This window comes from Globicephala melas, chromosome 6 (assembly GCF_963455315.2).
Source record: "Globicephala melas chromosome 6, mGloMel1.2, whole genome shotgun sequence".
NCBI classification, from domain to species: Eukaryota; Metazoa; Chordata; class Mammalia; order Artiodactyla; family Delphinidae; genus Globicephala; species Globicephala melas.
The window spans coordinates 45,189,436-45,205,366 of NC_083319.1; the positions used below are offsets into that span (position 1 = coordinate 45,189,436).

The following is a 15,931-nucleotide window of genomic DNA, read 5'->3' on the forward strand; positions in this document are numbered from 1 at the left end:
AGATTAATGGTGTGAAGAAGAGACTGGGCCTCTACATGGGAGGTTATTGCAAAATCACCTTGCAAAGAGATATGCTGCTGGGATGAGAGGGTCAGTAAACCAGTTATAGTATCTGCTGTGCTTGTTTTCAGGAAGCTTCAAATGATGCCATCTATCAGCGTGCCTGGCATTTTTGTTACAGTCAGTCTTCATCTTCCTCCTTTCCTCTCTTTAAGAATCATTCAAAGTTGCAGGTGAAGACACAGTTCTAAAGGAGGCTAGGATCGGTGTCAATGTTCGTAATACACACTTTCAAACAGCACCCATAGCTACCTGAAGCCATCAGCGTAGGCTTGTGTAACAATCTTGTGTGATAAAACTCCCAGTTAAATTTGAATTTCAGATAAGCAACAAATAGTTTTTTAGTATAAGTATGTCTTCTCTTGTTAACAGTTTGGCATATATTCTTCTAGTACTTTCCTGTGAATAATCCAACTTACACATATAAATTTAAAAAAATAGAATCATACTTACTTTTACTAGTTGCTATTTTCCTTTTCCATATCTGTACATTTAGATCTAACTCATTCTTTTAAAAGCTGCATGGTGTTTTATGGTATGCACACACCACAGTTTATTTATTTAAGCACCTGCTAATTAATGGCTGTTTGGATTATTGGCAATCTTTCTTTATTACAAAGGGTGCTACTAGGTATATCCTTATATATATATATATCTTAGTGTATCTCTGAAGTATGAAGTTCTAGGACTGGAATTGTGATGGGAAAGGTTATGCCTTGAATCCAGATGGCTAAAATGCCTTCAAAAAGGATATCATTTTAAACTCTTACCAAAAGTATTTGAGGGTTCCTATTTCTCCCCTTGCCAACCCATGAGTATTTTAATCTTTGCTTATGTGACAAGATAAATGATCCATTTTCATTGCAAATTGGGAGCATACTCCCATAGAAGCACTGAATTAGAAAAACATTTATTCAGTAGGCATAAGGAAATATATTGCTACCTTTCAAAACGAAATTTGATTTGTAGCAGTTTAGGAGAATGAATGGATGGAATTCAAACTCAATACCTTGGGTTTGAATGGGAAGGTCTGAAAACAGAAATAGTCACACAGGAATGGATCGGAGGGCTGGATTTCATCCCTCCTTACTGGCAGTATACCTTTATCTTAAATTAATAACCCATAACTTTAAACTTCCCCCACTTGTGGAATGCCCTCTAGGTTTATCATCCTTTCCATTACCTACTTTAGAATGCCACTGCATTTATTTTGTTTCCTTTATGCTTCTGAAAGTTGTGGTGGCCACCCACAGTGAAAACCATGAACACGAGATAATAATATACCATGATGCATTGGGCAAGAGTTTCCCATGGTACTCTTTCTTCTTGGTGCAAAGAAATAGAGTTATTTTTTCTGTTTTTTTTTATGCAGTTAGTAATTTCTTTTTTTTAATTTTATTTATTTTTGGCTGCATTGGGTTTTCGTTGCTGCAAGTGGGCTTTCTCTAGTTGCAGCGAGTGCAGCGAGTGGGGGCTACTCTTTGTTGTGGTGCATGGGATTCTCATTGCAATGGCTTCTCTTGTTGTGGAGCACGGGCTCTAGGTGCGGGGGCTTCAGTAGCTGTAGCACGCAGGCTCTAGAGCGCAGGCTCAGTAGTTGTGGCACACAGGCTTAGTTGCTCTGCGGCATATGGGATCTTTCCGGACCAGCGCTCGAACCCATGTCCTCTGCATTAGCAGGCGGATTCTTAACCACTGCACCACCAGGGAAGTCCCAGAAATAGAGTTATTTATTGCTCTGTTTTCTCCCCCTGGGCTGTCCAGAGAGGCTGGGAAGTATTACTGTGCAACTCCCCCCAACAACCCTCAGCCCTATCCAAATAAATGAAAATGAACCAAAACCAAATCCAAGCTTCTAAAGATTTTCTTTAGGAGAAGAGTGCATATATTAGAAACTATTCCTTAGTAGTCTCCGATAACTGGGACTCATCAAGATGTTCACATATAGGGAATTACCTGCTGGTACAGTGGTTAAGACTATGTGCTTTCACTGTGAGGGCATGGGTTCAAGCCCTGGTCGGGGAACTAAGACCCTGCAAGCCATGCAACACAGCAAAAACCAAAAGCAAACAAAAAAGATCTTCACATATAAAAAAAATGTTCTCATACCATTTTTCTCTGCTGAAAAATCAGCTGTTTCCCTCCATTTTGAAATCATTAGGTTGACTTTAAAATAACTTTAGAGTAGTGTCTTAAAACCACGTTAGATCAGGAATAAAACATTTACAATGTTCAGGGTAAAAAATGAAGATCTGATAAAGAAGAAAACATAGGAGAAAAGAATGGGAAGAGGGAGAAAGGGATCAGGGAGGGCAAACAAGTGAGAATTTCTGTTTATGTTGATGAGTCTTACCAATGGTGCCCCAGGTACAGTTTCACTTTTGATTGTCCCTCCTCCCTCTATAAACTCGAACTCCTTGCAGACTGGACAATGCCGTATTCATCTTTGTTTTCCCAGCACCCAGCAGGATGCCTGACAAACAGTCTGTGTTCAGGAAATATTTGTTGACTTGAATTAAACCACACTAGACTACTAATGAACACCCTAAAATTTAAATTTCATTGCTAGCCGCTTGGCAAAGATATATTTATGGCCAGGAGATTTTTTTACGCAAGCTTTCAAGTTGTGTGAGACGCCTGTGAAAGATACAGATTCCTGGGCCCCACCCCAGACATTCTGATACAGATGGTCTAGGTGGGGTGGGGGCGGCTAGGGAATCTGCACGTTTAACAAATGCCTCAGGTGTTTCTGATACAGCCTGGGAACCAAAGGCAGCTTGCAAACTAGGACACCAGATACCTTAAGCCCTGGAATTGTCCTGATATTTTAGACTCTCTGCCTTGAAGCTTGATCTGAAAAGAATATATGACCATCCTAACATGTAAATTTACCAAAGAGTTTAAACTGGAAGATGGTAATTACAGTGCACCAACACTCCTAAGAATCTTGAGTTCCAAACGTCTAGTCTTCTTGGTGGGTCTGCAGATTTCTGAGAGTTCCCAGTCTCTAGTGCTGTGACAGACCTAACAGGGGAGATGTATGGAGAAACACCAATCAAGAGGTGCTTACTTGCCTTAGGGGGGCTTCTGAATCTGTTAACTGCTCACAGATCATTAACATTTTGAGGGAGCTGGGTCAAGGAGAATGAGATTCAATGGATTAATAGAAAAACAAACAACAACAAAATGTTAATACATATATGAGATGTTCAAGTTTTCTAACAAAGAAAAATGAAAACCACATAAAGAAATCAGGCTGAAAAAAGTGTCAGCAAATGTGAGCTCACTGGGCAGAAGTCCAGAATGGACTAAAAGGACAGGTGGTCCTAATTTGAAATCAGGGACGAATGGCTAGCATTGTTAATTACAACACTTGTAATAAGTGAGCATCACCTCTGCCAGCATACTGGGATTCACCTGTAGTAACTGACCACAGCCTTAATTAAGACCGACTAGCCAGAGCAGCCCACCGAAAATAACAGAAATCACAAAGCTTTTGATTGTATTTTATGGATTTCAGTATAGCCTCTGAGGAAAGGGGATTTATTTGCTATCCTTCCTGCTGTGTAGATAAACCCAGGCCCAGAGAGGTCACCTAACACCCAGTAACTCCCAGTTAGTTAACTGCTGGTTGTTAGGTTAAACCTCCTGTGTCCTCCCCACACCACACTGACTCAACAATAACAGTACAATTAAATACATGTGTGATGATGATGATGAAAATCGCATTTGACCCTTCCTCTACTCTTTGATCCAGGTAAGGTCGGAATCACCTCCTTTCTACACTGAGGTAACTGAGGCCAAAAGACAAATCTGTAGGGCTGTAAAAGGCAGCGTGCGGAGGTGGAGCCCCAATCTGACTCCATAAGTCAGAAGCTCAGACAAGGCTTTGGCGGCGGGCCTGCAAGTCCAGGATGACAGCTCGCTCTGCGGAGGAGCGCTTACAGGTATGGTGGGCTACCAGCCGGCGGGGCAAAGCGCCTTAGGCGGTTTACCGGATCTGAGCCCAGGGCCCTGGGTGCTTTAGGTGGGGCCAGCCACAAGATATCTAACTAGGATCTGGCATAGCTGGGATTTACGAAATACCTGCGCTCAAGTCCTGTGGTCTCCACGCGGGTCTGATTAACATATCTGAGGGTTCGGCTACCGTAGGACACTTACTTAAGGGCACGCCCCACAGCCCGGTTGCCGGAGCTGGAATGGGGCCAGCGCGGAGGTGGTATCCGAGCGGAAACCTAACGGGGCGGGGGATTCTGCTTAGGGCGGTGGGGACGCGTCCCGGGAGAGGAGGCAGCTCTGTGGTTCCGCTCTGGGTCGGTGGCGGAAGAGACCGGACGTGGCGTGAGTCGGCTGCGGGTAGGAGAGAAGGCTCGGTCCGGAGCAGAGGGCCACATCTGGGCGGCGGAGACCTAGGGGACGGGACGTCGTCGCGGCTCTCGGTGGCGGCGGCAGAAGTGCCAGCCCGCTATTTGCGCCTCTGCGCGTCCCCGCGCGCAGCGCCCCGGACTCCCGGAGCGATGAGAGTGCAGGTCAAGGTAAACGCCGGCGTCCCAACCACCTTCCCCCACTACCCCCGGCCTCCCCCGCCTCCGCTCCACCCTCTACTTCCAGCTACCAGGACTCGCAGCCTCGAAGCCCTGAGTCCCAAGCGCGATGGGAAGTTCTGGGGAGCTTGGGGAGTTAGGGAGAGGAGTGGAGGCCCTGGTCATGCCTTGGTCTCTTGCAAGGCTGCCAAGCCTCAAACTGCCTGTCACTTAACCTATTTTTTGGACTGGCACACGTGGTGTGTGAATAAGTACCATTTATGGTGCACATTTTATTTCTTGCATTTCGGCATAGTCCGGTTGTTGGTACTTTCTTTGGAGCCAGTTCACCTGAATTAGCCTCTTTGCTCCACCACTAGCTACGATCTTGAGCAAGTTACTGAACCTCTGTGCTTTGTCTTCCTCATCTGGAAAATGGGGTAATAGTTATAATTTGAACATTAAATGAGATGCTATATATGCAATGCGCTTAGAATAATGCGTAATATATTTAGTGGATTGCAAAAGTTTGGTTGTTATTATTTCATCCAGGCAATAATCCTATGAGATCTAAGTATTACCACCCACCCACTCCCACCCCACCGGTTAACAGGAAAATGAAGCTGAGGGAGAAGAACGGAGTTAGGATTGGAACCCAGGCAAGTGCTTTAAAACACTAAGAATATGGATATCACACACAGGATTTTGAGCATTTTTTCCTAGGGAGAGGGTGGTTCATTATTAACTTCCAATGTGGGAATTGAGTTCTTCAATTTCTTTCTCCCTATGTACAAATTTTGGTGTTTCATTTGCTTTGGATTCTTCCATAACTGATAAAGCATTAGATACTCTGGCCTGACACCTGGGTTTGGTGAGAATCTGACTGTTTCTTAGGTATCCCTCACCACCACCACCACGGGGTTGGGGAGTTGAAAATCATTTGAGATGGAACCCAGCGGGAACCTACTTTTTGGGGCCAAAATTGGGGATTAGTACCCTCAGAAAGTATTAGACTTGCTTTAATAGACAAGGGTGTGAATAACATGTTGAGTTGACTGTACCCCAGAGGAGAGGGAAAGACCCAGGCAGAATATTGATGATTTGCCACAAATTTTGGTCTTATCTTGCCCATTTACAATTCTCTATCATAGCTAAGTTTTTTTGGCAGGACTTCTATGCCAAAACTCAAGCATTTGGTAAGTATTGGACCTGAAATATGTCTTGCCTCTTTTTCTTTCACCCTGGGTTTTTTATCATGGGTTTTCCGTATAGGCTGGAAAGCCCAACCATTTTCAGAATGATTCTCTTCACACTTCGGGTAGAATCTTCCAGTATTGGAACTGAAAGTGGCCATCCTACCTGTAACTGTTATTTCTTTGTGTCACATCAGAAATCTACACAGCAACTATTTTCCTGTTTAAAAAAAAAAAAAAAGCATGGTTAGAAGGTATTGTGATGTGGGTCTCAGTTGTGATTTTTCTCTTTTTTACTTCTTAGTTTGACTGAAGTTGTATATACACATAGTTCTGAGACAAATAATTCCATAAGTTTCATTACTAAAAACAGCAGAACCTCTACCATTTTCTTCTTTTCAGAAAGAGCAGTCATGTTCATCTCTTCTGGCTAGTTGGTACTTCTTTGGGTCTCTAAATAATGCTTATATTGCTCCCTCTTGATTTTTCAGGTTTAGTCATCATGTACTGTCTTTCCAGCGTGGAATATGAGTATTTAGCTTTCTTTTGAGTTCCTTCACCTACCACTCACATGCATCCTTCCTGTTCTTTCCATCTATCTTCAGAATATAGCTAACTCATAATTTTTATTTAGGTCAATATTTAGTTCAGTCAACATTACTATGCCTTCCTATCCACTATTAAGAACCGGATTATGTACTACATGATTACTTTCCCTTCCTTACTATTGTTTCCCCCAGAGCTGTCTTTCTGTGTGTGTTTGCAGAATTTTCTATGGAGCTTTCACTAATTTAACCACAGGTTTTTTGCCAGTTGTCTAAATCTTCTCTCAAGATCTTCCAGTGCAACAGCTATTTCAGTCAATTTTATCTTGTTGAATACTGCTCTTTGACCTGCTTTGCCTGTCCAGAATGGTAGCCCTTGATGTTGGATACACAGCTGTTACTTCTCTTTTTACCATAATTTTGGAGATTCCCTTTGCCTCTCTCTTATGCTGGATCCTGTTTCTTATATCCCATGTCTTCTTCTTTCTTGATTATTTCCCATTGTTTTGGTGGAGCACATTCTCCAGTAGGTCTCTGAGAAAGGGTACATGTAAGGTAAACTGAATCAACATATTCTTTAAAAAAATTTTTTTTAATTTTATATTGGAGTATAGCTGATTAACAATGTTGTGATAGTTTCAGGTGCACAGCAAAGCGTCTCAGCCATACATATACATGTATCCATTCTCCCCCAAACTCCACTTGCATCCAGGCTGCCACATAACATTGAGCAGAGTTATCTGTGCTATATGTCATGAGAATGAATCAATGTATTCTTATGACATATTATCCTTCCAGATTTTTTTTCCTTAAAAAAGTTCCACTAACAATACAAAGATAAGTTCTTTTGGTAAATAATTAAAACACTACAAACAGAAATTCAAACAGAAAATTCCCTTTCTATCCTTTGTCCTCATTGCCCTTCAATCCAGAGGTAATCAAACCATTGGGTTTGTAGCATATTATTTAGGTATATTATTATATATGTATGTATTTATTGTTTTGATTTGTGCATTTGCTTTTGCATAAAGGGAATTATACTGTTTATTGATATGCAACCTGATTCCTTTAAAAATAGTTCTTGGACATCTTTCCATGTCAATACATATTGATCCTTTCTTGGCTCATATGTTCAGATGAGCTGGATCAATCAAGATCAAGCATATAGCATTTTCTGAGCAATCACTCTTCTAGATTCACTCAGCCAACAAATATTTACTGAGTGTCAACTGTATGCTAAGTCCTGTTCCCAGGACCTGGGAATATGCAGTTAACAAAACTTTTATTTTTAGGGTAAAGAGGGATAGTGAGATGGTTCTAGATGATGGAATTGAGCTCAGCTGCAGCTTTAGTTAGCTTGTTTTTCCTCTCCTGGAGTACAAACATCATTCAATCAAGTCTGTCTATCTGTCTGTCTCTTTCTCTGTATAAAATCGTGACCATTACAAATTGAACTCTATAACTTGTGTACCACCAGAGCAACAGAATCATATCCCTGAGATACAGAAATAGATTTTATGAATAAACAAATGTGATATATACATACAATGGAATATTATTCAGCCTTAAAAAGGAAGGAAATCCTGTTACATGCAACATCATGGATAACCCTTGAGGACATTATGCAAAATGAAATGGCTGGTCATGAAAAGACAGATCTTGAATTGTTCTATTTATATGAGGTGTCTAAAGTAGTTCAATGCACAGAAAGAAGTAGAATGATGGTTGCTAGAGCTTGAGCAGACATGGAAATGAGAAGTTGTTTAATGGGTGTAAAGCTGCATTTTTGCAAGATGAAAAAGTTCTGGAGATTGATTGCACAAAAATAAAAATATAGTTAGTAATACTAAAATGCACACTATAAAATGGCTAAGATAGTAAATTGTACATGATGTGTATTTTACCACAATTTAAAAAAAATAAGAAAAATTTGACACAAATTCCACAGTGGGATATGTCCTATACTTTGAATTCATGATTGAACCTGCTTTCAGCTGGGTTCAGCTTTTGCCTGAAATCATGGTTTTTCCAGGGCTTGGGGAGTGGGCAACAATGCACTGCCCTGGAAACTCTTCTGATGGACTTGGCACCAGAACCTTTAGCATGTCCCCTTGTCGGGGGCAGCCCAATGCTGCTTTTCCTTTTTCCACGAGTGTTGGCATTTCCATATCTCTGGGGAAAAGGTTCCTAAGTTGTTTATAGCACAGATAAACTTTGAGACTATTTCAGAGTTACACAATTGGGAGCAGTGAGAAGTGGTCATTTTGTTTGCCTTAGAGGTTTCATTCTTTCTCAGGCTTTGTAAGCACGTGCCTTTGCAAGAACCTTTTGGTCTGTTTTGATTGGAAAAGACGACTTTTACTCCATGGCACAGACAGGTACCTTCCCTAGCCCTGGTTTTCCTGCATTTTCCCAGCTGACATTTGCTTTCCAGCCCCGGCCCTGATGTGCAATGATCCTCTGCCATTTGCTGGCTCTGGATCTTGAAGCACTCCAAGATCGGGTAAGGGTCAGATATCCCGGGATTGCAAATGTGCTGAGTTTTGATTGGAGAGATCAGCCTGGTGAATTGGGTTGTTCTTTATTCTTCCACCTCTCCCAGCCATATGTGGGCATCATATGGAATTTCTTTCCAGGCAGACTCAAAGCCCAGTGGGGTGAATGACTATGAACAACCAAAGTTCTCTCCTCACTTAGCCTATTGTGCACTCGGAGCTTCTTGTAAATAGTCATTTTTGACATGAGCAAACCACCTGGCCCAGGGGAAGAACCATTCCTGTTTATTAGGAACTTGCGCTTTCTGTAGCAGGGCTACTGGTAACATTGGAGAATATACACTCTTGGGAGTCTTTCCCTGTCCTGAGAGTTTAACATTCTCTTTATCTTCCTTGGGCTATGGGCCAGGAGGACGGCTCAGGTTGCCCACACAAACCAGAGACATTTAAGTCCAGGCAAAATTTGTTTGTGATTAGAAGATCAAGAGCCTGAAAATCATATGCCATTTTGGAATACCTAGCAAGTTCTTTCCTTTCTCACTAATTTCCCTCAGTTGCTGCCGAAAAAGGAACAGGATATGGTAATTGTAGAGTCTCTAGAAATATCAGCAGGGAGGCCAGAAGACTAATGAAAGAAACCAAGAGTCAGAAAAAGTAGTTTTACTGCTGATTGCGGCACTCTTCTGGCCTCGGGCAAGTTAGGTCGGTTTCCTTATCTATAAAGCAAATGGCCACTATTTGCCTGCCACTTCTTTCTAAGGTCTCTGAATGTGCTTTGAGTTAGAGATTCCTTTGACAATCTGATAAAAGCAATAGATAATCGACTCAAAAACTCAAAGTAGAGTGGAAACCTGACCTGCTGGGCACTCAGGCTTACTGGCCAGCGTAAGCTCTGTCTAAAAATGGCTGCCCACCCTTGGCCTTAGCAGATTGTTGCAAAGTTGGAATGCAAGCCTAGTATTGCCAGATTCTGGTTATTTATTTATTTTTAAATTAAATTTTATTTTTTAAACTTTCCTTGTTGAGGAAAATGCAGATGTATAGATTCTTTCTTGAATGTGAAACCCCTGGGTTTTTACATTTTACTAGTTGCTTCAAAGATTTTTGAAAACACCTTTATGGACTGAACAAAACACATTTGTGGCCTGCTTTCTGCCTGTGGGCAGAAGTATATCTGTATTTCGTTTTCTACTATGGTTAAACCCAAATTATTTATAGGTTTATTTTGGGGCTTTTCTCTCTTTCTGTCTGTGCCACTCCCTCCTTAAAAATTTTTTAGCGGATTTATTGAGATATATTCACATATCATATAATTTACACACTTAAAGTATACAATTTAATGACTTTATTATCTTCACAGAGTTGTGCATTCTTCACCACAGTCAATTTTAGAACATACTCATCATCCCTCACACTCCTTAGCTGTTAATCCCTAATCCCTCCATCTCCACTAGCCCTAGGCAACCACTGATGTACTTTCTGCCTCTGTAGATTTGCCTATTCTGGGCATTTTATATAAATAGACTCATACAATACGTATGCCTTTGTGACTGATTTCTTTCACTTAGCATAACATTTTCAAGTACTGGTATGTGTCATAGCATGTATCAGTACTTCATTCCTTTGTATTGCTGAATAATATTCCATTGTGTGGGTGCCTCACATGTTATTTGTCCATTCATCAGTTGATGGATATTTTTGTTGTTTTTGCTTCTTTGTCTATACTGCTATGAACATTTGTGTACAGGTTTTTGTGTGGACATATGTTTTCATTTCTCTTGGGTAGACACCTAGAAATGGACTTGCTGGATCATATGGTAATTCCATGTTTAGCCTTTTGAGGGACCTCCAGACTGTTTTCCACAGCAGCTGCACCATTTAAATTCCCACCAGCAATCTATGAGAGTTCCAGTTTCTCCCCATCCTAGCCAATACTTTGTATTGTCTGAACTTTTGATTATAGCCATCCTAGTAGGTGTGAAGAGGTATCTCATTGTGGCTTAGATTCGCATCTAAATGATTAATGACTAGTGATGTTGAGAATCTTTTCCTGTGTTCACTGGTCATTTGTATACCTTCTTTGGAGAAGAGTGTATTCAGACCCTTAGTGTGGCACTTGTTTTTGATCCAGCTCTTGAGATTTTCTTATGAGAAATGCCCATCTTCATATCCACACAAAAGTTGTTATACAGTTTCTAGGGATTCCTGACCCTCTTGATATCTCTCTATGGGTCTAAGGATACCCACAGAGGATGTGGTATAAAGTGGAGATTTTTCTGGGCACTTCATATACTTGATTTCACTCATTATTATCTATTAAGGACCTCATGGGATTTGTATGAGGATCAGATGTTCAGGAATGTGATTTGTAAACCCTAAAACACTATTCAGCTTCAAGAATTAATACAGGTGCAAATTCTGGGGGTAAATGATGGTGAAATGAAGTTGTTAAGGGCATGAACTTGAATCTGACTGCCTATGTTTGAATCCTAGTGTTATTTTTATGAGCTGTTGTGTTCTTGGGAAAATCACCCAACCTCTCTGACTCCGTGTCCTCATTTGTAAAACAGAGATAATAACTGCACCTACTTCCCACATGCTCTTGGGCAGAGTTAATATAAACAATGTGCTTTGCGTTGGGCAGGTGGGTACATAGAAAGTGCTAAATGAATTCTTAAGTTGCTACTGTAGACTAAATGTTTGTGCCCCCCAAAAGTTCATATGTTGAAGTTCCAATCTACAATGTGATGTTATTTGGAGGTGAAACCTTTGGAAGGTAATTAGGTCTTGAGAGAGGAGCCCTCATGAATGGGATTAGTGTCCTTATAAGAAGAAACACAAGAGAGATGAGTGCTCTCTGCTATGTGGAGATACAGTAAGAAGGTGGCCTTTGTAAACCAGGAAGAGGGTTCTCACCAGAACTCAACCATGAGGGCACCCTGATCTTGGACTTCCAGCCTCTAAAACGTTGAGAAATAAATGTTTGTGGTATAAGCCACCCAGCCAATGGTATTCTGTTACAGTAACCCACCTGACTAAGCTACCCACTAGTTATATTATCTTATAGAACAGAACAGGTTATTAGCTTATAGTGGAGCAGGTTGGTCTTTGCATATGAAAACAGCTTTCATCTTTCTGGAAAAAACAGTTTTCCTCTACTGATCTTTGAAAGAGCCAAGAGTTTTTTTGTAAAATGAATCTGTAATCTTAGGAAAGAGAATTTTCCTTCCAGAAGGATTTAAGTCCAGAGGGTACTTTAGAGATCCTTAGCCTGGATCAGTTAATCCTGTCTAACCTTTGTCACCACTGTTAGTGTCTGCTTTAAAGTGATTTAAAACAAACAAAAAACAAACCCCCCCATCTTTGTCCTTATCTGGCCTAGAGAAACTCAGGTTCCAAGTAGGCAGTTTTGCTCTGTGATCAGGTCAAGTGAGTAGATATTGTTGGATTAAAACAAAGAGGGTTCAAAGTCTTAAGATTTAAACGCTTTATAGTATTAGCTAGAGTCTTTAGGGCAGTCTTTTTTTTTTTTTTTTTGGCCATGCCGCTCGGCTTGCAAGATCTTAGTTCCCCGACCAGGGATTGAACCCAGGTCCTCTCGGGGCAGTGAGAGTGTGGAGTCTTAACCACTGGACTGCCAGGGAATTCCCTAAGACAGTCTTAAGAAAGACAAACTAGGAGGGAGTCAGTGAATTGACATAAGTCTTTGCGGATTGGATCTTTGTTCTTGGATGAAATAAAGGCAAGCCTTTCCGGCTCATGTTTTGGTTTCTTGAGCTGCTTACAGACGCTACCTTTTTTTTTTTTTTTTGGCCACACCGCATGGCCTGTGGGATCTTAGTTCCCTCTCCAGGGATCGAACCTACGTCTCCTGCATTGGAAGTGTGGAGTCTTAACCACTGGACCGCTAGGGAAGTCCCTTACAGCCACTACCTTTGAAAGAGAAACCACATTTTGAGAAACAACTCTTTTAGTGGAGACATTTCAGATGGAAAGTGCATCTTGCTGGCTGGTGTTTGGGTTCAGCAAATACTGAGTGTGAAAAGCAGGGTGATAGATGAAGGAAAAGGAGCCATTTACCCAGAGCAGGACCTCTGAGGCCCTTCTCTGTGGGGTCTCCTTGATGTCAGAGTCTTTCATTTCAGTTTAAATGAAGAGAAGAGCTCTGTAAGGTTCAGGCCAGGAGAGAGTTTCTGAGAATTATTGGAATCCCAATATTTTGTCAGTTTTATTCTCTGACTCACAGATAATGATTCGTGTGTGTGTGTGTGTGTGTGTGTGTGTGTGTGTGTGTGTGTCGTGTGGATTTTGTTAAAGAAAATTTTTTCATGACATTGTTAAAGATAGCAAGGAAGACCAGTCAAGAAAAAATGACTGCAATGTGGGTTTTGCAGGAGGGAAGAGAGATCAGGCTCAACTCCAAATACGAGGAAAGTGGAGATTTATTGCCAAGGAGCAAGATGGGGTCAGTGGATGGAGAAGGGTCAAGAGGAAACATCAAGGCTAGGGGGATTCTTGCTAAACCAACTCAACAGGATTCTTGCTGAAGGTGGGCCAGAGTAGAGTGATCAGATAGCAAGCGTGGGAGATTTTTGCTGAATTAACTCAGCAGAATTCTTGATAAAAATGGACTAAGTGGGCCAAGGACAGAGCCCAAGTTTGGGGCCTAGTTAGAAAGAGGGCTCAAGTCAGAAAGAGCCTGACTCACGTTTAGTTAAGGGAGAGAGTCTTCCTCAGTTTGCAGCTGGAGGTGACTAAGGTAGAACATTCTTCTTTATAATACAATCAATCACAAAATAGGTGAGCATTTGAGCAACACATTCTTTAAAGAAAAAAGCTGCTTTTCTTTTGTTTAATCACTCTCTTAGAATTGCCTTTTTAGGTCATTTCAAGGTCTCTTCCTTATGGATAGAGTATATTTCTTCTCATCTTAAAATAGCAGAAGAAATTAAATGCAGAAGAAATGTCTTAATAATCAAAACCCAGTGAAAATGAAAACCTGTTGTGTAGTTTGGCTTCTCAATGACTTAGAGAAAGGCATTGTGCAGTAGCTATGTTCCCTTTTCCTTCCTGAATTGCATCAAAAGTACAGTCAGTTTCTAAACAACAACACTGGCACTTTGAAAATCAAGTATAACAGCCAGAAACAGAAGTTGGGAAATCTTTTCCTAGCAAATGAGATTTCATATCTGCCAACAACTGTTACAGAATTCTTGGTACCCCACTGACAGACTTCTGATTCTCAACTTACTGGACTACCCTCATTCCATTAAAACATCTTTTTCCTCCTTGAATTTTAGGGGAATTTTTTGTTCTGGATGTGATTTTTTTTTTTTTTTGAGACAAAGAAAAAAACCAACCTGATTAGTACCCTACCCTAAATCTCTCAGCTTAAATTAAGATAAAAATCTTTATGATTTCTATCTTTTAAATTAAGTTAAACATCTCAAAGATATTTTTTAAAAAATCCTAAAGATGAAGGCAAAAATCTTATATTAAGATATAAGATTTAGGGGAGGGAATATTCTTAGTTGATAACTGGTAGAAAACTCTTGGAAAGGAATTTATCAAAATTGCATCCTGTGGAAACAAGTGTGTGATATCCTCAAAGATGATCCTTGATTTAATATATTTAGGGAAACAATGGATAGTTTATCTGTTCTATAGAGTCATAATACTTCCATGTGCCTGTATGAGCAGAAAACATTTTCTTCTTTCTTATCTGTTGTACTGGTGGCTTTTATACTTTGCAAAATTCCCTGTTAAGAAAAAGTTAATGGGGCCTGGCTTACATGTTCCATGAATGATAGAGTACAGGCTTAGAGTAAAAGAACTAAGAGCGGCATTTTAACAATTATAACATTATAGCAAATATGTTTTGTTTGTTTTTTGCTATGTAGCAATTAGGCACACAGTTGTAAAATGTTTACCTAAAGTAATTATAATTAATTTTTTTAATGGAAGTACATTTAGCTACCTAAATGTAGCTAAAGGAATGAAAATTTACATCCGCACAACTGGACGGCTGGAAATTATTTTAACAACCCCTGGGGTGAATTACCCAGGAAGAACAGTATTTCTCCAGTTTGCTGATAGAGATTTCTTACAGACTAGAGAAGAAAACACACTCACCTTGCTTTTGCTCCCCTCTTCCTTTCCTTTCATTATACCTTGCCCTGACTGCCCATTAATCTCCAATTACATTTACTCTTATTTATTTATTTATTTATTTATTTTTGCGGTACGCGGGCCTCTCACTGTTGTGGCGTCTCCCGTTGCGGAGCACAGGCTCTGGACGCGCAGGCTCAGCGGCCATGGCTCACGGGCCCAGCCGCTCCGCGGCATGTGGGATCTTCCCGCACCGGGGCACGAACCCGTGTCCCCTGCATCGGCAGGCGGACTCTCAACCACTGCGCCACCAGGGAAGCCATACTCTTATTTTTTATTCTAAATTCCTATTGCCTCAGTTTAGTTGTCTGCAGACCCCCATAACCTGGGGCACACATTTTTGGTTAGTATATGAGGGACATTCCTGGAATATTGTGTGGCAGTTTCTCCATAGGGTGATCAGTGGGATACTATTGGTGTTCCCCGTCTATCTTTTAAGTTGGGTGGATCCTCTACTGAGAGAGCATTTCATATGCTTTGTGTTTCACAGAATACATACTGTACTGTACTGATGTTGTACTGTAGAGAGCTGGTAATAGAAAGGGGAACTGTGACTGCACGTGTATCTCCTGCCTTCCTTTCTCTCTGGTTAAGATGAGCAAAGGAGAATGCTGAGATTTGCAGCCGTCTGAGCTAAATGGTCTATGACTTTCTATAGAACATTGATTATAGGGTCTGGGGCAAAATTACCAAGAAGGGAAAGTTTGCCACTCCACTCCTTGCGTCTGTCAGAAGAGGAAGCATTTTCTTCAAGGCTGAGCCTTCCTCCTTGGTTATTCATACCATTTTTTTCCCCTGCTCCCCGCCCCCCACCGCCACCGCCAAAGTCTCAAGTCATTTTTATTCTCTCTTGCATCTTCACTCTCTTTTATCTACATACAAGGTTCAAACTTTCGTAACATAAGATAAACTTTCTTTCAACGTTGCCTATTAAACATAGTGTAAAA

General features: G+C 41.0%; 1 protein-coding gene across 1 annotated transcript in view; it reads left to right on the forward strand.

The window, feature by feature from the left end:
• The first annotated feature begins 4,259 nt into the window (after positions 1-4,259).
• Positions 4,260-15,931, forward strand: part of TRPM6 (transient receptor potential cation channel subfamily M member 6) — a 138,946-nt gene continuing 127,274 nt past the window's right edge. Inside the window, exon 1 of the mRNA XM_060300839.1 lies at positions 4,260-4,595. Within this exon, the coding sequence (XP_060156822.1) occupies positions 4,260-4,595 (336 nt within the window). The remainder of the gene's footprint in view (positions 4,596-15,931) is intronic.